Source organism: Geotrypetes seraphini, chromosome 12, assembly GCF_902459505.1.
Source record: "Geotrypetes seraphini chromosome 12, aGeoSer1.1, whole genome shotgun sequence".
Classification (NCBI taxonomy): domain Eukaryota; kingdom Metazoa; phylum Chordata; class Amphibia; order Gymnophiona; family Dermophiidae; genus Geotrypetes; species Geotrypetes seraphini.
In genome coordinates this window covers 6,710,540-6,733,889 of record NC_047095.1, presented here as the reverse complement: position 1 = coordinate 6,733,889, position 23,350 = coordinate 6,710,540, and the positions used below count along the sequence as shown (strand labels likewise).

The window sequence follows — 23,350 nt, the reverse complement described above, 5'->3', positions numbered from 1 at the left end:
AGGGGCAATGTTAGGAAATTCTACTTTACGGAGAGGGTGGTGGATGCCTGGAATGCGTTCCCGCAAGAGGTGGTGGAGAAGAAAACGGTGACTGAGTTCAAAGAAGCGTGGGATGAACACAGAGGATCTAGAATCGGAAAATAATATTAAATATTGAACTATGGACAGTACTGGGCAGACTTGCACGGTCTGTGTCTGTATATGGCCATTTGGTGGAGGATGGGCTGGGGAGGGCTTCAATAGCTGGGAAGATGTAGATGGGCTGGAGAAGGTTTTGACGGAGATTTCGGCAGTTGGAACCCAAGCACAGTACCGGGTAGAGCTTTGGATTCTTGCCCAGAAATAGCTAAGAAGAAAAAATTTAAATTGAATCAGGTTGGGCAGACTGGATGGACCATTCGGGTCTTTATCTGCCATCATCTACTATGTTACTGATCTAAACCATGATAAGGCTTTACCTGCTATCATGGTTTAAGGTAGATCAAATTGGTGGAGGGTAGCATTATAACGTTAAACAGATCCTTGAAGCGAACAGGCTAAAAATTCTGCAGGACACAACACTTCTTGAAATCCCTACAGATAGATGTTCCATGTGTAAAGGGGAAAAGGATAATGATAGAACTGTACTACCCTCAGTTTAAGTGTCAGTTTAAGTGGCAGGTTGGTGGTGACAGGGGTGAAATGATTTACAGTATAATCTCATTATAAAGAACTTCAAGGGACCTGGAATAAGTCCGTTATATCCAGAGTTGCATTTTTTTAAAAACTTTAGGTCAACTTGAAACAATCAATGAACACAGTCACTGCACAAGCATATGAGCAACATTAATAACAAAACTCAGCAAAACATTGGTATGACATGAAATGATTGCAAAACTAGAACACTAAAAGATGTTCTAAATCTAAAGCATTATGTTGTACAGTACTGGAAAGAAAAATAATCTGTCATTTTCTTCTGGGCTGCATTTTGATACTATATCACCGGCACGCCATGCATCTTGTAGGGAGAGTCTACATGTCCGTTATAGCCGAACAAAAGTACAGCTAAAAGCAGCTTTGGGGACCAAATTGGTTGTCTGTTATATGCGAGTCCGCTATATGCAATGATTTTCTGAATGTTTATAAAGGCGCACAGCCGGGACCAGCAGACCTCGTCCGTTATAGACGAGGTTCCCTTTATAAGCAAGTCCGTTATAACGAGATTATACTGAAGTTCATCTTCAACCTCTTTAAAAGATAATATGCAATTAAAATTTTACCGTGGAAGTTACTAACCTGAAGTACCGCAGGTTAGTGACCCCTGCAATACTGAGCTGCAATAAAATGCATTAGAAACTCTCTCTCTTAGTGTTTCATCTACTAAACCATCCGCTCTCACCTACAAAGAGGGAGGGGAAAAATATTTCTGCAGCTTTCTGAGTTTAGCTACTGACACGAAGTACCACTGTATCTGACTACATCTTGCCTAGAACTCGGGTTTGGAAAGGTGGACAAATCCAAACCTTAAGAATGTAATAAAAAGCCTTGACCTGAAACCTAAAACATGTAATGCTACATCTAAATAGCTTCAAATCAGTTTACAAAAGTTCTGCAGTCCTGCGACACCTGTACCCACAACAGTGATTTATCTGTTTAAATACAAGAACACAATAGCAAGTGGGAGTTATCTCTGGTATCATATGCGTAACGCAACGGGATATCTGATATGACCTACGAGTAGTAGCACTCTTCGGTTTATGTTTATGTCATTTCCTCATTCATCCCTGGGTAATGCATTTTTTAATGTTTTATATATAATGCTTTTTTTTGGTGATTTTCTTATTATTTTATACTTAATGAGTGAATTAAATAATTTAAATAGGTTAAATGAACTTAGCTTCATAGTGCACTGGGGAGCTTCATTCTAAAGTTGAAGCATGTTCACTATGAAGCTAAGTTCATTTAACCTATTTAAATTATTTAATTCACTCATTAAGTATAAAATAATAAGAAAATCACCAAAAAAAAGCATTATGTATAAAACATTAAAAAATGCATTACCCAGGGATGAATGAGGAAATGACATAAACATAAACCAAAGAGTGCTACTACTCGTAGGTCATATCTGATATCCCGTTGCGTTACGCATATGATACCAGAGATAACTCCCACTTGCTATTGTGTTCTTGTATTTATATATTTATCATAAATATTAAAGAGTGATGAGGATGGCTCAATTATCTGTTTAAAAGCATTTAATAAACCTCCTCAATGCAGCTAATATCAGAATGGTGTACAAAAGGCAACTGGGGATCAAAACTAGGTTAAAACAAACCACTATGACAAAGACTAGCACTACCCAATGTAAGGGAATTATACAGTACCTAAAGATGATAAAAGACATGTCAAAGAAGGGAGACAAACCAATAAAATAAAACAGACGCTGAATCAGCCACCTGGCCAGAGCCAACCTCAGTCAAAGGACGGCACAGAGAGCCATGATTTGAGGCCTTTAACTATGAGGGTTTTCCCTATCAGAGCTAGTGATCTGGAATGCCATATTTTGGGGTCCATGTAAAAGAAGGAGGCTTTCCTAGTTTCCTCCAGATTAATCTTGGAAGAAAGCAGTAGAGCTAAGAGAGACGCTCTGTGAGGACTTCAACGTTCAGCAATGCTGAGCCCAGACAGAAAAGCAAACCAGTTAAATAAAGTCTACAAGTTAAGGATCAGAATCTTAAATAGACACGCTTGAACTTCTTTACGCAGCGTCAAAGTCTCACTGCAGGGCTCTGCAGTACCTGTGTTTTAAATCCCATCAAATAATTTCAGCCAAGATGGAACTGCAATAACCTAGCCTATTCAAAAAAAAAAAACAGAGGTGATGAGTGAAAATAAGTTACAGCCTATAAAATGCTATTTACCATCACAGCAAGGACACTATGATATTAAAATTGCTGATTGCTTTAGCAACTCGAAGCCCGAGCCTTTCGTATAGCAGGCCCCATGATCACAGTCACTGTACCATTCAACAACTGCTTCATTTATCTGTAATTGCATAATGCAGTGTATCACAAACTGTGTGCCGTGACGAGATTCAGGAGATGCCGACAAGGAGGAGAGGCGCTGGCATCAGCTGATTACCTACAGGATGCGCCTCTCGCAGCAAGAGGCATTTCCTGTAGGCAGCCAGCACCTCTCCACAACTCTCCTCCCAGAGTTAGCCAGCTCAGACCGAGGCTGGAGGGCCTCCAGGCATGCGTGGATGTCACCATGATAATGTCACAAATGTGTGCGACATCATCCGTGCATGTCTGGATGCCCTCCGGCCGTGGCCCCGAGATTAGGGTACCACGGCTTCAAAACGTTTACACCCCACTGGCATAATGGTTACAATCATTTACTCTGCTTTTGGTTGCTGCCACCTTCACAGGCTTCTAAACTATGAGCATAAACCACTGTAGGGTCTTCTTTTGAATGATGCCATGTAAATTACCAGAACAAAATTGCCAGAACCTAGTATAGTGTCAAATATACAAAGAACTCAGTTTCAAGTTTTACTAGCTGACATCATCTGACCTTGTAATGTAAATGCAGAAGAAATATTTATTTATCTATTGGGATTTATTAACTGCCTTTATAAAAAGATTCAACCAAGGTGGGGTACAGAAGGTAATATGTGCTTTAATACAGGTACAAGATCCTTTATCTGAAATTCCAAAAAGCTCCAAAACCTGAAATACGACTCTTCATTTATGTTTGAAGGTACTGCTCCAGTCCCATAGTCTGGAAAAATGTTTGTGTTTGAAATGCATGAAGTGTTTAATGTTTGCCTTATTTTGAAATAAGAGTTTTGTGGTAATTTTATGGCCTTATGGTCCGTCTTTTTCTGACTTAACATTACCATTCCAAAATCTGAAAAGTTCCAAAAACTAAAACATGCCTGGTCCCAAGGATTTCAGCTAAAGAATCTTATACCTGTACCAGCATGAACACTGCCAATTTCTATTTTGGTGTTTTGCTAGGATCAACATACTAATAATCACTTTTTAACGTGCATGCTAACTACAATATTTACTAAGGCAAAAATCAATGGTATTTAAAAAGTGGGGAAAGCATGCAGAGCATGGATTATGACATTCCTTCCAATCCCTATGCATGTGAATTAGCTCAAATAACACAAACAGGAAACAGCTAATTTGCCAATTTGTTTCTAGAAAATGTAAGCGGCATAGTAACAGAATAAATGCAACCAGTTACTGTACGAATAGTACAGGATAACACTAATTACTTTTACTGAAATCATAATTTTCCAATTTTTACTACTTTTACCTAATTACATCTGATGCTTGCAGTTAAAAGTAAAAGCAGAAGCAAGACATAAATGACGATTGCTCAGTAAACCAAATGAAACAGAAGCGGGAACAGGATTTTGCTATTGCTAACAGTGGATCATCTCATCTTAAGTTTTGCAGTTCAGGGAATATAGCCCATAAGTACAGTATAGTTGACTGTATTTGTTGAACTGATTACTAATCTCCAGCCAAACAGAACGGTGATGAGTTGGGTCACTTTAAAGCAGGGGTGTCCAACCTTTTGGCTTCCCTGGGCCGCATTGGCCGAAAAAATTGTTTCTGGGGCCGCGCAAACGCTGCAGCAAGACAGAGGAGGGAGCGGCAAGAAAGTAAACACCCGGGGGTAGCAGAGGAAAACACTTCATCGCCCTCAACCGGGCCGCACAAAATACTTCATGGGGCTGCATGCGGCCCTCAGGCCGCAGGTTGGACATCCCTGCTTTAAAGTGAAGATGACACTGGTTGCAATTCTTGGTGAGCAAACATATATCTCTATCACATACCTAATCTGTTCAGACAGAACACTTCAGGTTTTTTCCTCCCCAGAAATAGCAGTTTTCTACCAAAGATAAAGCTTTGACTAGGTTTCTATTCAAGTCTGGTGCTTCCCAACTTTTACAAGCCAAAGGCACTATTAGATTTTTTTAAATGTTATGTAGTACACCAGTCTCCAAATAGCAGGCTGTGTGGACATGGGAGTAAATTAATACGGCCAAATGAAGCACTGAAAACTCCACTGGCAGATGAAAGACTCAAAGAAGTGGCTGGAGGGGAGAAGGTGCATCCCATACACCTGGTTATCCACGGTCTACAGCAGGGGTCTCAAAATCCCTCCTTGAGGGCCACAGTCCAATCAGGTTTTCAGGATTTCCCCAATGAATATGCATGAGATCTATGTGCATGCACTGCTTTCAATGCATATTCATTGGGGAAATCCTGAAAACCCGACTGGATTGCAGTCCTCAAGGAGGGACTTTGAGATCCCTGGTCTACAGTGATGTGAAAAGTTTTTGCACTCCTCTTGATTTCCCCTATTATTGCATATGATTTCTGATCTTTAAATAATATGCAATATTAGACAAAGGGAACCTGAGTAAATACATAACCAGGTTTTTAAATTTTTAAATCATTTATTTAAGGAACATCCATATATATCACCCATCTGGAAAAAAAGTAAAGAAATTATATTTAAGGGATCAAGAATATCTGTCTGGGAGTAAAATAACTCTCTGAAATGCAACAGAATGAAAAACAAACAAACCATATAAAGTTCCAAAATAGGCTCAATTTTGGGCTAGGCTAGAATTTCCTGAAAAATAAGCTCCTCAAAAGGCCCAGCATTCTAGAAGCAGCACTACAACAACTTTAATACACTAAAATTAAGCCTCTTTAAAACTATTTCTCCCCTTTTCTATATTCTCCTGATCATAGATTCACAAAACATATGCAGAGTGGCTAGAAAGAATTCCATGAACCATGCTCTATATCAGGGCTGCCTAAATCGGGTCCTCGAGATCTACTGGCAGGCCAGGTTTTCAGGATATCCACAATGAATATGTATGAGAGAGATTTGCCTGCACTGCCTTCTTGGTATGCAAATCTCTCTCATGCATGTTCATTGTGGATATCCTGAAACCTGGCCTGCCAGTAGATCTCGAGGACCGGACTTGGGCAGCCCTGCTCTACATGCTTCCCTCCCCCTTTTCTGGTTTGGACATTTTAGTAGTATACCATAAGTAATTTAATTGAAAAATTACCAACACAGCTCCTTAGCATCTGCAGAAAAACTACTAGTTAAGACAAAATGCTCTTTTCTTTAAAGCTGAAAGGAGCGATAAAAATGGCTACGGACCTTTATGTGAAGAAAATCAATAAAAACAAAAGAAAAAGGAAGCCGATATGGTTCTCCAACCTAGTGGCTGAGAAAATAAAGGCGAAAGAGTTGGCGTTCATGAAATATAAAAAAACCCAAGAAGAGGAGAGCAGAAAGGACTACAGGGTGAAACTGAAAGAAGCCAAGAGAGAGATACGTTTGGCGAAGGCACAGGCGGAAGAACAAATGGCTAAAAATGTAAAAAAGGGAGATAAAAATTTTTTCAGATATATTAGTGAAAGGAGGAAGATAAAAAATGGAATTGCTAGGCTAAAAGATGCTGGGAACAAATATGTGGAGAGTGATGAGGAGAAAGCAAATGTGCTAAACAAATACTTCTGTTCTGTGTTCACAGAAGAAAATCCTGGAGAAGGACCGAGATTGTCCGGCAAAGTTACACGAGAAAATGGAGTAGATTCTGCGCCGTTCACGGAGGAGGGTGTTTATGAGCAACTTGAAAAACTGAAGGTGGACAAAGCGATGGGACCAGACGGGATCCATCCCAGGATACTAAGGGAACTCAGAGAGGTTCTGGCGAGTCCTATTAAAGACTTGTTCAACAAATCTCTGGAGACGGGAGTGATTCCTGGGGATTGGAGGAGAGCGGATGTGGTCCCTATTCATAAAAGTGGTCACAGGGATGAAGCAGGAAACTACAGGCCGGTGAGCCTCACTTCAGTTGTTGGAAAAATAATGGAAGTGTTGCTGAAAGAAAGGATAGTGTATTTCCTTGAATCTAATGGGTTACAGGATCCGAGGCAACATGGCTTTACAAAAGGTAAATCGTGCCAAACGAACCTGATTGAATTTTTTGATTGGGTGACCAGAGAGCTGGATCGAGGACATATGCTAGATGTAATTTATTTGGATTTCAGCAAAGCCTTTGATACAGTTCCTCATAGGAGGCTGCTGAACAAACTTGAAGGGCTAAAGTTAGGACCCAAAGTGGTGAACTGGGTCAGAAACTGGCTGTCGGACAGACGCCAGAGGGTGGTGGTTAATGGAAGTCGCTCGAAGGAAGGAAAGGTGACTAGTGGAGTCCCTCAGGGTTCGGTGCTGGGGCCAATCCTGTTCAATATGTATGTAAGTGACATTACTGAAGGGTTAGAAGGAAAAGTGTGCCTTTTTGCAGATGATACCAAGATTTGTAACAGAGTAGACACCGAAGAGGGAGTGGAAAATATGAAAAAGGATCTGCAAAAGTTAGAGGAATGGTCTAATGCCTGGCAACTAAAATTCAATGCAAAGAAATGCAGAGTAATGCATTTGGGGATTAATAATAGGAAGGAACCGTATATGCTGGGAGGAGAGAAGCTGATATGCACGGACGGGGAGAGGGACCTCGGGGTGATAGTGTCCGAAGATCTAAAGGCGAAAAAACAGTGTGACAAGGCAGTGGCTGCTGCCAGAAGGATTCTGGGCTGTATAAAGAGAGGCGTAGTCAGTAGAAGAAAGAAGGTGTTGATGCCCCTGTACAGGTCATTGGTGAGGCCCCACTTGGAGTATTGTGTTCAGTTTTGGAGACCGTATCTGGCGAAAGACGTAAGAAGACTTGAGGCGGTCCAGAGGAGGGCGACGAAAATGTTAGGAGGCTTGCACCAGAAGACATATGAGGAGAGACTGGAAGCCCTGAATATGTATACCCTAGAGGAAAGGAGAGACAGGGGAGATATGATTCAGACGTTCAAATACTTAAAGGGTATTAACGTAGAACAAAATCTTTTCCAGAGAAAGGAAAATGGTAAAACCAGAGGACATAATTTGAGGTTGAGGGGTGGTAGATTCAGGGGCAATGTTAGGAAATTCTACTTTACGGAGAGGGTGGTGGATGCCTGGAATGCGCTCCCGGGAGAGGTGGTGGAGAGTAAAACTGTGACTGAGTTCAAAGAAGCGTGGGATGAACACAGAAGATTTAGAATCAGAAAATAATATTAAAGATTGAACTAGGCCAGTTACTGGGCAGACTTGTACGGTCTGTGTCTGTGTATGGCCGTTTGGAGGAGGATGGGCAGGGGAGGGCTTCAATGGCTGGGAGGGTGTAGATGGGCTGGAGTAAGTCTTAACAGAGATTTCGGCAGTTGGAACCCAAGCACAGTACCGGGTAAAGCTTTGGATTCTCGCCCAGAAATAGCTAAGAAGAAAAAAAAAAAAAAAAAAAATTTTTAAATTGAATCAGGTTGGGCAGACTGGATGGACCATTCGGGTCTTTATCTGCCGTCATCTACTATGTTACTATGTTACTATATGGATAATAATTTCTTCTAAAAAAAACAAAAACACACAGTACACTACATCAAAACCACATCTTTCTCAGGCTGGCTTTTGCCAGATTTACTTCTGAAAGAAGATTATAAGTTCTCTCTCTTCTGCTGACGCAGCTGCCACTGTCTAGGTCAAAGCTTCAACATTTGGTAGCCAGAAGTTTTGTGCTGCCAGCTAAAATAAGACATAAAAATGGTCCCATTTAAGATGTACAGCATAGCACTGATTGGTTATTACACACACAGTAACATAGTAAATGATGATAGATAAAGACCTGAATGGTCCATCCAGTCTGCCCAAACATACACTCTACTGGAGTCTCTGTCGAAGCTCACTCCAGCTCATCTAAACCATCCCAGCCCATCCTTAACTGAACGGCCATATATGGGACACAGGCCGTGCAACAAGTCTGCCCAGTACTGGTCTTAGTTCTTCAATACATAAATACCATTATTTTCCAATTAGAGATCCTCTGTGTTCTTCCCACACCCTTTTGAATTCTGTCACCATTTTCCTTGGGAGCGCTATCCAGGCATCAACCCACCTTCTCCTAAAGTGCATAATGTGGTTAATGTTTGCCTTATTTTGAAATAAAAGAGTTTAGTGGTAATTTTATGGCCTTTCTGCAGTGCTGCTAGACATACACAGCGCTGTACATTAAACATGTAAAAGAATCCCTCCTTAACAGAGCGTAAAATCTAATTAAAATGACAAACAGAACAAATAGGGATTAGGGAATTTCTCACAAAGGGAATGATCAAACAGTCATGGGTAGGAGTAGGAGTTAAAAGCAGCCTCGAAAAAGTGCGCTTTTAGCCTAGATTTGAATATTGTCAGAGACAGAGCCAGGCATACAGTGTGGAGCAAGATAGAAGGGACAGTCTGGAGTTGGCAACAGAGGAGTAGGGTACAGATAAGAGAGACATACCTGATGAACACAGTTCACATCTCTACTTTCCCCTTGGCAGCTTTTAATCTTTGTAAACCACATAGAAACACTTACAGCTGTACCCTGCAGAATATCAAGTCAATAAACGATGACGATATACAGGCCCAGGAAGGCCTTGAACAATAACAAAGCAAGCCACTCGAGGTCCAAGAGGCCCTTTTTACCCATGCCCAGAAGTTATTAAAAAATGGCAGCTTTTTTTTTTCAAACTAAAAATATACAAGGAGTACCATACATTATAGCAATCTTGAAAATACTAATTTAAAAGTAGGCTTTGAAAACTGCAGATCATGGTTTTAGCCTGACAGAAGCAGAAGCCTCTAATATTCAGCCTCTAATGGTTACAGGTAATTTACTTCTTGCATACACGGTGAATTTAGAACATACTGCTCATTACATTAAACTTAGGCTTTTTTTTTTTTAACTTTACAGCAAATCAATTGCATGTGAATTACTAAAATATCCTTGAAGTATGAAGCTGTCCTGCATTTCTAGAAACTTCTCTGAAGAGGGTGGGATATTATATATCACAATGTATGAGATCAACCACACAGAAAAAAAAGAGTTTGATATCCAAAAGGTGAAAATGTGACTGTTGCCACCCAAAATCAAAGATGCGTTTCAATTTTACCAAGCAGAAAAAGACATGCGCAGTTCCTTTCAGTAATTCTATTCTGCCTCCCAGTCGGGTTTTCAGGATTTCCCCAATGAATATGCATGAGATCTATGTGCATGCACTGCTTTCAATGCATATTCATTGGGGAAATCCTGAAAACCCGACTGGATTGCGGCCCTCAAGGAGAGACTTTGAGATCCCTGCTTTTGACTGTTTTCTATCCTAAAAATATGGCAGGGAGTTACACGCCATTGCTCACTTCCTAGAACTTCTTTTTTTTAATTATTTATTTATTCAATTTATAGATATACATTAACAACATCTATATAAAGGAAAAAAAAAAGGGAGATTGCATATAGTTAAACAAGAAAATAAAATGTATTCCCTAAGGATTAAACAATCTCTAAAAATAAGTCCACAATTTGGGAGAAGCAATATACATTCCATCATGGGATCTGATAGTTCATCAAAGTAATATAAATATAAAAATTATCATATCAATAGTGCAGTGTACATCTTCTAAATTATTAATAAGGACTAAGTCCGCGTAGAGGTACTGGGAGGGATTACTCCTTTTCCCTCAAGGAAAAAACGTAACTGAGAAGGGTCAAAGAAAGTATAAGAATGTTGATCCAAAAGGATCAAACATTTACAAGGGTATCTAAGTTGAACTTTAGCACCCAAAGACAGTACGGATTGTTTCAATTGCAGGAACTCTTTTCTTCTAGTCTGAGTTATCTTTGAAACATCTGGAAACATATAAATCTTAGAATCCATAAAGGTCACCTCTTTGAGCCTAAAAAAAAGCCTAAGAAGTGCCTCTTTATCTTGTTGAAAAACAAATGTCACCAGAAGTGTAGAATATGGCTTCATCCACTGAGGTTTCCAATATTCTTGTTAAGTCACTCGTCGAATCAGGTAATGCCTCTGATTGTGAAGCCTTCTTAGATATTAGAAGGAAATATATCTTATGTAAAGGTAGAAGTCCAGACTCAGGGTATTTAAACAGTTCCATTAAAAATTTATTAAATAGATCTCTTGGAGACATTGCCAGAACCTTAGGAAAGTTAAGAATTCTTAAATTAAGCATTTTAGTATAATTTTCCATATTTTCAACTTTCCTTACTAGCAATAGTTTATCTTGCATTAAGGTAACTTGAGATTTTTGTATCCCTTGAACCTGTTGGTCCAAGGAGTCCAATCTTACCCCCTGTGTCTTCATTCCTTCCTGCAGTTCTTCAATCTTTTTTCCATGGTCCTTGACTAGGGGTAGAATTCCTGCACAGAGCTGGTACAAGGAGTCTAAAGCCTTCCAGATAGACTCCAACATGAACTCTGCTGGCCTTTCCAGTGGGGAAATAGCTGGAATCTGTCCTCCCTCTGGGAAAGGCTTGTCTGCCCTCTCCTCAGTCTCTTCAGCTGCCAGATGTACACCCAGGGACACCGGAGAGCCCTCCAGCTCAAGAAGGGAAGTAACTTCCTGTCCCTTCTGAGCCGCCATAGTTCCCTTTTCTTGTGGCTGTTGGGGAGGGACAGGTCCTGCTGGGCTGAGCGATACCTCTGACTCGGCATAGCTGGTTCGCCCTGGGGTGAAGATGTTAGGAAGCCGTCTATCGTCCCCCGTTGTCACGAGGTGAGTTTGGATTACCGGGCTGTGGCAGCCGCTCTCCCCCTCCTTTTCAGCATCGGGGAAATCCTCGTTCAGAGGTAACAAGAAAATTATCAGCTGGAGGACAGAAAGTCGGCGTCCTCACTAAACCGCGGCCATCTTGCTTCTCCCCTAGAACTTCTACCATAGTGACACCACTACCACTACTTTCCCCCTTTCCCTTCTTCTACCTGATCTTTCCAGACCAATATTAGGACACCAAAAATTAACCCCCTCAGGGTGGTCTTGCCAAATTCAGCATCTACCGGCATGTGTTTTCTCATTACCTGTGTGAAGTTAAGGGTTCTTGCACCCTGTTGATGGCTTCATCATACCATGATGATAATAGTTACTTTTAGCACATTATTGTGACCTCAATTAGTCCATGAGCTAAATGGCTGTTTTCTCTTATGTGTTTTTCAGAAACTGCTTTAGGACCTATCAGCACCTGGTGCTTGAACACATGTAGTTGCCAAAGCCAGGGGTTTGAAAATTCCTCCAGGAATGAAATGCCCTGACCCCGTGCCTCTGCCCAATAATTTATTTTGTTTGGGGAGGAGGGGCATGAAAGAGTCCTCCACAGTGATTGCATTTCTTCCCCAGCAAGTATGCACATCCCACCTTGGTGCAGTCCTCTCCTTCAAGCCCCAACTCACCTGAAGTCTCCTCTCCCTTCAGTGCTCTGCTCTCCTTCTCACCTCCTGCTGCAGTCCTCTTTCCAATAGAAACCCAAAGAGCTTTTTCCAACTGAGTCAGCCGCTGCTGCAGCTTCCTGAGCTCCCAGTCAAGGCTGAAGCGTCCAACACTTCTCGCACCCTCAATACCTCTACTTCCTCCTCTTGATCCCTGAACAGCACAACAATTCATTTGCTCCAGGGGAGGGAGGGGGGAGGGAAAGATATTTTGTTTATAATTACATAATTTGTCGTATTGTAGTAATTTGGTTAGGGGGGGGAGAAAATGATTGTTCTAAGTATAAATTGTATGTTTAATAATGCGTTTTATGAAATATTTATGTTCAGATATTTGTATTGCATTGTCAAAGTTTAAAAATCAATAAAGATTTATTAAAAAAAAAAAAAAATTATAGCCAAAGACATTGGCTAAATTCTGCTAATGGATTCCATCATCAACCCGATTGTCTTCCCCTAAGGGCAGCCTTGGCCCACTGTGAAAGCAAATGTCAGATTCAGGACCAGGACCAGAACCAGGTCCTCTGCAGGGCAGTGCAGAGCGTGCTGGCTCCAGCTTCTTGCAGTCTCAGGAAAAGATTCTCAAAAGCTTGCTGCACAAGTAAGACTAGTTGTAGCCAATCTTACTTGCAAGGCAGCTCAGCCTCCAATACTCAAAAGTGTTCTCAGGGGTTTGTTTGTTTTTTACCATCATGGTAGCAGCCACCCCTATGCAAATGCAGTACAAGGAGTTTATTAGTATTAAAATGAGCACTCCTTGTAATGCCCACCTCTTACCAGGTCAAATTTTCCAGCAGGTCTGGAGCTGCCAGTAGAGGTCTGTGTGTCTGCGTCCTGCACCTAACAGCTGTGTTATGACCATAAGCGTTGTACATACATAACAGGTGCATCCATATTGGATATTAAAAAAAAAAAAAAACCCAAAATCATTTTTTTAATTCTAATAAACTACTCGTGAGCTCTGGAAATCAGGAGCTATACTGGGCCTGTGCAGAAAATCTGTGCCTACTGCTTAGCTCTTTTGTACAAGCGCCAGGCACAGTTCCTCCCCCCTTTTACCGGGCACAAAGAGTGTGCATTTAATTTGCATGCTATTTGTGCTGAGCTTAGCCCGGCAAAACAAAATCGCTTCCCGGTATTTTTTACCCAGTTGCCGGAGCTTTGAGAATCTCCCCCTCGGTCTTTTTCTTCCATTGTCAGGAGTCTCCTTTTAAAACTCCAGATATTATACAAACACTGCATCTCTAAGACATGCACAAAACTTATAAGGGCTCAAACCTGAAAACACTGCAGACCCTGAAGATGTTTCTGTGAACAAGACAAAACTAAGAGCAATCTGCAGTAGAATGCAGCATTTTATTAATGCCCTTACTACATTTTCCTCACTGGCTCCAGCTTGTCACATGGATTCTGTCTCACGTTAATGAATTTTGCACTGACCTGGCACCGAAGGCCTCCCATCAGTTCTGTGTGTTTTCTATTTTTACAGGATGTGTAAGCCTCCTGCTTTTGGGAAGGTCATTAATTTAATCAGGTTAGTCATGTGCAGGGCATTAACCACACCCCTACAAATTACAGCTTCTCAGACTCGCTCAAAAAGCCAGGGGTTAGTCTTCAGTTCATACCACAAACTGCTATACAAAATCATACAAGTGCCATCCCAGATTGCACCCCTTCTAACACCAGCCCTGGATCAAACAAGACCTGGGCCTCTTGGCTCCAGGGGTCCCCTAAGCTTACCTGAAACTGGAGAAGATACAGCCTGCTGACGGGCTTTGAGACTCCCTGCTAAACTTCTGTCATGGGTCCCAACATGTTTTAACACTAGCCCTGGGTTGACCAAACAGGATGATCCACTCCTGAATTTGCCTCATTGCATATATGAACCGCTAATTAGGAAAAATCAATGGGACAATCAGAAATGCAACTGCAGCCATGCAGTGGGTCTAAACCAGCACTGGGTAAGCCTGTGTTGAGGCCCCAGGGTGAATGGGGAATCCTAGACTTCTGGTTCTCAGTATATTAATCTGACCACAGAGCCACGGTCTCCTGAGTACTACTTGACCCTCAGATCCCCCGAGCCAGGCTCTGGAAGGCATTAACCAGATTAACATGCACAAGCAGCGAGAGGCAGGGCAGTGCCTGCAGAGAGAGGGAGCATAGACCACAGCAATGGAACATCTGGGAAAATGTCTATAGAAAAGAAAAGGACAGTGATGAGCCATCACCCAACACTTACATAAGTCCTGACAAAAGATGCAGCGAACATTACAAAGCACTACCACAGTGCTAAAGCGGTGTTGCTACCTGCATGACACTTCTTAATCCTCTCCGATAACCCAGAAAAGCATATAAAAGAAGCCAAAATGAACACGCCCATAGATCTGTAGCCAATTTCAAATCACAGCAAAGCAACATTGCTTTGAACTGGTGGGCCACCATTGGTAATAAGCCGTACACAGGGAGCAAATCACCATTGTCAAGAGGCATTGAAGGTCACTCACTCACCCATCCCCACCCATATCAACAGCCTCTCTTCTGGCACAGGTTCAAGTGTCTCACACTACTTTTGAAACCTGCCCAGGGAACGTGCAGTCAGTTGGGTTTTCAGGACAAATGTAATAAATATACATGAGCTATAATTGCATATGCAAGTTATGTACGGATCCCTAGTGTATGCAGCTGTTTCCCCTCATATGTACTGTATTTCTGGTGGATATCATGAAACCCTGACTGGCTGCAGGGTCCCAATGACAGGTTGGGAAATTCCAGTACACAGCACTTGTGAAAGACCAAATCCATACACTGTCAAAGCTTGACTTATTCTATTTCTTCTTTCATTATACACTATAATATCTGATCAAAAGGTCCAGAAAATTTGATATAACCCAGTTTTAAGTTTATCCATTGGAGTGTCAAATAACTTTTTCTACAGCCTCCTGGCTGGCTCTGACGCTATCAGTTTAGAACAGGGTTTCTCAATACACGGTACGCGTACCCCAGGGGGCACGTGGACCACTCATTGGGGGTACGCGAGCTGACCTCTGTCCTTGCCCCTCCCGCCCCCACTGCTGCTGTACCCTGCTCACCAACGCAATTGCAGGAAGGGAAGGGCCAAGCACAGTTCACAAGCCTTCTCCCGATGTCAATTTTGATGTCAGAGAGAAGGTCTGGGCCAGCCAATTGCTGCTTGGCTGGCCGAACCTTCTCTCCGACGTCCAAATTGACATTGGGGAAAGGCTTGTGGGTCGCGCTTGGCCCTTTCTTTCCCTTACTGCAGTTGTGGCGAGTGGCGACAGCAGACTGGGTGAGAGGAGGCTTCGGCGTGGGAGGGAGTCATGCTGGTTGGCTTCAGCACAGCAGGGAGGAAGGGAGGCAGGCAGGCTGGCTGGCTTCGGTGTGGCAGGCAGTGAGGGAGACAGGCTGGCTGGCTTTGGCGAAGGAGGCAGGCAGACTTCAGCGCGGGAGGGAGGCAGGCTTCAGCGCGGGAGGGAGGACAAAGACTGGAAGGCAGTGAGGGGAAGGGGGCACTAACTTGGGATGCTGGAAGGCAGTGAAGGCGAGGGGGCATTAACTTGGGACAAAGGAGGATGGAATAGAAAGGGACAATTGTTGGGCCTGAGTGAAGAAAGAAATATTGGATGCAGAGTCAGAAGGAAGTGCAACCAGAGACTCATTAAATCACCTGACAAAGGGTGATTTAATTTTATTTTCAATTTAGTGATCAAAATGTGTCAGTTTTGAGAATTTGTATCTGCTGTCTATATTTTGCACTATATTTGTCCATTTTTTCTATAGTTGTTACTGAGGTGACATTGCATATTTTAAACTCATTTGCCTTTCTCTGCAAACTGTGTGCTTTGTGTTTTTATAATTATTTATTAATAAGATTATATTGTGTGTATAAGAAAAATGGATGGAAGAAATTGCATCAGGGGCGGAGTTTGGGCATGTCTGGGGTGGAGTTTGGGCAGGGGTACTCGGTTGGTATTTGTTAGGCTTAGGGGGTACTTGGCTTGAAAAGGTTGAGAAAACACTGGTTAGCTGTGTTCCCTGACTGATAAAATAGTTTGGGAGAGTAGGATACTTCCCCTACTCCAAGTGATGATGACAAAGCACTACATTTCAATAGCTAAAAAAAATGGGACCAAGATATCCTGAATTTGCAGGGACATGATTTAACCATATTTGAAATTGCTTTTCAAACAAAGCGCCAGCAATTCGGTTATACTGAGCAGAACACAATCCTCTGTGCTAGAGGCAAGTTCCTTTGTGGATCGCAATGGCTGTGACCCTAAGGAAACAGACAGACATTTTGGAGTCAAGTACAACTGAGACTTGTCAGAAGCAACTACCAGATTGCAAAATTCTGCATTAAAAAAAAAACCCACCCCCCAGAAACATTCATGATCTAAAAATTGACCTCTAGCCACTTAATACCCCTCTTGGCCAGTGTCCAAATGTAAGAGCTCAGGTTAGCTTTGTTAATTAAATGTAGCTAGACATGATCTTGGCTGAGAACATCTTAAAATCAAAATCAAACAAGCACACGTTATTTGGTAGCTTCAGACCTAGTAACACTAGTTTCACTTTATACTGAATGTGCAGTGTGCTGCTTTTATTCCAGGGTTAACTTTTTGCTAGCACTACATCTGTTGGCAGAAAACATAGGACAATGATTTAATCATTGTCTATATTGCTTGACAAGCAAAAGAGATATGTGTAATGCAAACTACAAACCAAGCAATAGTTAAAAATAAGTAAAACATTGCTCCAGCCAAGCCTAGGGAATAAAAGCTACAGCAAACAAGGAACAGCATCATTTTTGAAAACCTCTAAGGAAACTATTACTAGAACATTCAGCTGTGGTAGCAGTTTCCTGTCTCTTTAGGTTTGCTCTGATTTACATCTGCAATGCCTTGCAAAAGAAGGGGAAAAAACCTTAAAGAAGGAGTAAACACTTATCATTAAATAATACATTTATCAATACACCTGGCAATAAAATTGTCATCACTGAAGTGCTAAAAAAACAAAACAAAACAACACACTATTGACTCATTGAATTATAGTCACTGATGAACAATTCAAAGAACAAAAGAAAAAGCTACAACACCAGAAGCAAAACAAGCAGAACAAGAAACCACAACTCTCTAGTAGAGAATGACACGGGAACAAATTTTTCCCTGTCCCTGCGGGAACTCATTTTCCCGTCCCATCCCGTCGAGTTCTTTTCCTGTTTCTGCCCCATCCCTGCAAGCTCCGTCCTCATCTGCACAAGCCTCAAACACTTTAAAATCATAAGTGTTCGAGGCTTGTGCGATTAAGGCAGAGCTTACAGGAATGGAGCAGAGATGGCGACAAAACTCAGGGGCCGGGCTGGGAAAATTGAGTTCCTGCGGGGACTGACAAATTTGTCCCCCTGTCATTCTCCACTTTCTAGAGGGGATGAGAAGAAACCTGATAAGATTAAGTCACCCACCCTCATAAATTAGAACCTGAGTGAAAAAGGTGAAAATCCAAATTGTACATACCATAAAAGAGAAACATGAAGTGTGATACTGAATTAACAGGCAGAGACAGATTAATGTATTTACGCTGGAGATAGATATAAAGGTCAGTTGTAAGATCAGGGTTCAGAGACTGGATGGAAAAGTGAGGAGGGAAGATAAAATCCGACATTGATCAAGAATGTACAGCGCTGCGTGCATCTGGTAGCGCTTTACAGTCTTCAGACTGTGGGGAACCACAAGTACAAAGGGGCACTCGGAGAAACTGAAAGGGGACAGGTTTAGAACCAATGCCAGGAAGTTCTTCTTCACCCAGAGAGTGGTGGACACATGGAACGCTCTCCCGGAGGTTGTGATAGGGCAGAACACGCTACAGGGATTCAAAGAAGGTTTGGATAAATTCCTGAAGGATAAGGGGATAGAGGGGTACGGAGAGAAGTAGAGATAGGTTATAGGTAGAGTCAGGGACCACTTGACAGGTCATGGACCTGATGGGCCACTGCGGGTGCGGACTGCTGGGCGCAATGGACCTCTGGTCTGACCCAGTGGAGGCAACTTCAAAAAACAAAAACAAAAACATAGAAACATAGAAAATGATGGCAGAAAAGGGCCACGGCCCATCTAGTCTGCCCACTCTAATGACCCACTCCCTAACTTCCTCCATGAAGAGATCTCACGTCAATCCCATCTTTTCTTAAAATCTGGCACGCTGCTGGCCTCAATTACCTGTAATGGAAGATTATTCCAGCGATCAACCACCCTTTCGGTGAAGAAATATTTTCTAGTGTCGCCATGAAATTTCCCTCCCCTGATTTTCAACAGATGCCCTCTTGTTGCTGTGGGTCCTTTAAGAAAAAAAGAGATCTTCTTCCATCTCGATACGGCCCGTGACATATTTGAACGTCTCGATCATACACTACTGATGCCCAGGTGTCAATATTTCAAAATGACTGCGAGTGTCAAATACAACACAAATTCCCTCTCCCTTGGGCACAATGAAGGAACGTGTCAATATTAAGGTGCTCAGACCCACAGAGTTGGCTCATATACACAGGTGCTCAAGCTTGTACAGCCAACGATTGAAGATATAGCTCACAGTACCATAATACAGGAAAACTAGGAAAGTTAGAGGTCCTTATCTACTAACATTTGCTATGTTAACTGTTGACATGCTTCAGCTGGATAAAGCATATCCCAAGGTGCAATTAACTTTTATTATGTCAACATTAAGAAATCTTAATTGACTTCTCAAGTAACTGTACAACTGAAATTCCAAACTTTACACTCCAAACATATCGATCAGCCTACACAATTGTGAGGAAAAATGTTCAAAGCACCAGACTACACACAATTTCTTACAAAAGGGAACATTTCCTAGAATGGGAGCAATACAGTTTAACTTCATTTTGAGGCTGTATTTGACATAGCAGTCACTACTATTCAGTGGTGAACGACTAATTCATTTTGTGTCAAATAATATTTTATTGATGACAAGTCCAGAACAGAACCAAACACATCCAAAACAACACTGTAGAAATACTTACAAAGATATCAAGCAAAGAACAGAATACAACAAAGAGGTAGTCATCAAAACATTTTCCATAGTATAAGAGCCCCCCCCAACAACTCCCCCCTCCAAAAAAAACCCCAAAACCCCTTCTCCCCCCCAAAACACAGAAACCCCGCTCCCCTCAGCAAGCACAAAAAGCAAAACATGCCTAAACAACCCTCAACCCCCAATTCTCTAAATAGCAGAAAACCAACCGGCACACTCATTGGTGAGCTGTACTCTGATACTCACGACTAATTCATTTTAAATTCCAGGTCAATTCGATTTTTGGGCTCCTTTTACTAAGGTGCGCTAGCGTTTTTAGCGCACAACGCCTCCACAGAACTTGCGTTAGTATTTTTCATTTAGTGCGTGGTTTGCGCGTGCTAAAAACGCTAGCGCACCTTAGTAAAAGGAGCCCTTTGTATCCCTTTATTTGATTTATAGGTTCACATTTCAATTGTGGTTTTTGCAATTTCAATTCATTCATATTTTTACTGGGACGCCATCTATGAGGCCCGATGATTAATGTCACCAGCTTTCTGCTCATCCCGAGAGCTGACTAGTTTCTTAGATTTGATCTGCTCCTTTGAATTTTATACTCTTGTTATTTTTATTTCTCCCCTCCTGTTGTTTAACCCTTTGTTTCTTTGCTGTTAATTCTTGTATTTCTTACCCTTTTTCCCCTTTTGTAGTGTATGTCATGTGCCTTGAGTATTGTTTGCATATTTGTTCCCCCTGAAAGTTGTAAAGCTTTTTAATAATGTACATGGCTGGTACGATTAAGCGATTAATCAAATTTTAAATAAAACATGGAAAGTGGTACCAGAATTATCTTGTTCTGCACTCTTGCTCTCAGTCTTGCAATTAATTATATCCCCAAGCTGTTGGGGCTTTTTTTTTTTTTTTTTTTTTGCTTGTTTGACATATCTACCATGCAGCTAGCTCCTATCAACATCATGCATAACTGGCAGCTCTCTTCCATAGTCTTTAGGGAGCAGGGATGAAATCTAGCATAAACACAGCTTAGCCACTTAACAACGACAGTTCACTACTGCATTATAAACAGTGCTTATTTAGTATCTGAATTTTTACAGTGCTTTAAAACCTTTCAATCATGTTGTTTTAGTAGAAGACTATAGTAGCAGCAGTTGTCAGCTGCATCTAGAAGGCACTCTATAAGGCCAATAACGAACAAAAGATGGAAAAATGAAGACGATCCGTCATTATAATCACTGAAAACGCCCCCGGACCGCCAGCAGCAGGGTCACTTCTAGGGGGGACTGCGGGGAAGCCTGGTCGGGTTTCTTCCTCACCTCGCCTCCCTGAGCCCGGTCTTGACATCACCGGAAATGTCCAGGCTTAAGAGACCTTTCCCAGCCCTTCACTCCGCAAAGCCCAGCAAATCCTGAGCTCGCAAGCGGCGGGTCTCCCCTCTCGCAGCCAGACAATTCAAGGAAGGCTGCGATGGGAAAGGCGCCCGAGAAGGAACGGAGGGAGGCGGGGAGTTTCCCTCTCTCCGAAATGGCACCCCCCCTCCCCCTCCCCCACCGCCTCGTAAATCTCCCGGTAGCCGCGCAAGGCGCCACCTACCTGTGCCGAAGGCTTTGGCCAGCAGCCAGGCCAGATTACAGGCGATCTTAGCCCGAGCAAAATCATAATGGTCAAAGGGTTTGATGGCAGGAACAATGAAGGTCCTCCTCGTTTCCTTGCTGTCTGCGACATCGCCCATCTTTACAGCCATTTACATGGTTTTTCTTCCCAAGCCCGAATTTTATTTTATTTTATTTTTTTTAATTAAATAAATAATAATAATACTATTTTATAGTGGGGGGCAAAAAAAAAATAATAATGTTCAGTGGGTTCAGATCCTATGGTGACAGTAGGTGGACTGGCTGGCAAGGGTCACCGTCGCCGCAGCGCTGGCCGCTCTCCCTTCCCGGCTCTTTTGTTTCGGTTCATCCGGCCGGGCCGCGGCGCTCGGCTCCTTCCCCGTCCTACTCAGCTGGAGAGAGAGCTGTCAAGACCCCCTCCCCCGAGCCCTCGGCGCCCACCCCGGCCGCGATCCTATCCCGTCTCCATGAGCGGCGGCGGGGGGGTGGGGTGGGGGGGAGAGGGGCTCCTCTCTTTCTGTGTCGCGCGCGCGCGCACGGTCTCCAAACCCTCGTGCCCGGGTCTCTCGCCCGCTCCTCCCCCACCTCCGGGATCTCCCGTCTCCCGGCGCCGCTGCGGTTTTCCTGCCGCACTGGATCGGAAAAAGAGCAGCTCAGCGCTGCGCATGCGCGCTCCTCGCCGTCCGCCCTCCCTCCTGCTCCCCCGCTGACACTCACACATTATACGCTCACACACGCTTCACTAGGCAGCCCCCTATCAAATGTATGTATGGAGTGCACGCGCGCACACAACGTGGTTTCTTGAATCTCTTAGCTTTGATGTTTGTCCGGTTCTGGTCTTTTTTTTTTTTATTCTTGCTGTACGTGTACTTTTGTAACAGTAATTTTCGTTGCGAATTCATTAAAAATTAGTTGATGAACTGTATTAGTATATAATGTGCCTTACTTAGAGCGTTTTTGTGTAATTAGGCGTGAAATTAAATGACTTAAGCATATAAAATTAAATAAACACAATAAAAGACCGTACTTCTAGGCCTATGTACAGCGGTCTCGATTTTAACAAACTCCTTCATACCTCCTCTTGGAACTACTGCTCAGATCCTCACTATCTTACAATAGCATACCATCCTCATATCTGAATAGATCCTCCACCATATTCAGTATCTCAGAATCTGTTTAAGGGTTCAGTGGACTCTGGCGACCAACAGCAGAAATTGGTGAGCCTTCTATAATCTGAAAGCCTCGAATAGCATGTAACAAATAACTTTTTAGAATGAAATACAAATTCTTATAACCTTTATTTTATAACGATCATATACAAATGCTTAGGACGAGACAAATTGTGAATAAATAGAGACACAAGCATATGGTGTGTGCCAATAGGGATTAAACTAATACTATGTAAAGGAATCTGGGCACCCAGATGCCATTATAGAGTAGGCGTACATGCCCAGATTCTCTAACGTGCCGAAGTCTGTGGCTACCTTAAAAGCAGCTGCCAATCGCATGTCAATCAAGCGACAGCGCCTGTTAGAGAATTGCACCACAAAAAATCTAAATAGTCCAGTGCTTAGCATCAGCTGATTGTGGCAGCGGAATCCCCGATCATCGGAGCCAAACATTCTATTTGCTTTCTTAGCCGTCGCTGCCGCACATTAAGCTGAGGGTTTCAATGTATTTTCAACAATGACACCTAGATCCTTTTCCTGGGCAGACTCCTAACATAGAACCCAGCATTACGTTGCTATAATTCGGGTTCCTCTTTCCCACATGCACCACTTTGCACTTGCTCACATTAAACATCATCTGCCATTTTGATGCCCAGCCTCACAAGGGGCCAGATTCTCAAAACTTTAACACGATCGCGAAACTGGTTTCCGACAGTTTAGCCTGCATGCATTTTAGCGACAGATTATCAAAACAGCTTACCTCAGCATTTAGCAGGCTTTCTATCATTCTCTGACATTGCTATGCAAATGGGCTTTTCAATATTGAAATGAGCACTCTGGTGGATTCTTAAAAATCGTCAAACCATTCTCCAAATGCAGCATTGGCTTTTGGTCCAGGAATGCCAGTACAGTGACAGTACCTTTTAAAACCCTGGCAGCAGGAGAAATGCCTATTCTCTCCCGCCACAAACAACACTCCCCCCCCCCCTGCAGTGAGAGAGATGCCCACTCTCTCCTGCTACCAAGTGACCCCCCCCCCCAGCAGTGGGAGAGATGCCCATTCTCTCCTGCTGCAAACAACAACCCCCCCCTTGCGAGAGAGATGCCCATTCACACCTGCCAAAAACAACACCCCCCTGTA

The 23,350-nt window shown here is 42.6% G+C and overlaps 1 protein-coding gene across 4 annotated transcripts in view; it reads right to left on the bottom strand.

Annotated features, from left to right (window-relative positions):
• Positions 1 to 21,754, bottom strand: part of CAMSAP2 (calmodulin regulated spectrin associated protein family member 2) — a 231,822-nt gene extending 210,068 nt beyond the window's left edge. For 3 of the 4 annotated variants that reach the window (XM_033916859.1, XM_033916855.1, XM_033916856.1), the window contains exon 1: positions 21,021 to 21,754. In XM_033916859.1, the coding sequence (XP_033772750.1) occupies positions 21,021 to 21,171 (151 nt within the window). In that variant the 5' untranslated portion in view covers positions 21,172 to 21,754. Of the gene's footprint in view, positions 1 to 20,743; positions 20,921 to 21,020 lie in introns of those variants that run through there. The other variant, XM_033916857.1, reaches the window with a different exon arrangement.
• Positions 21,755 to 23,350: the final 1,596 nt, after the last annotated feature.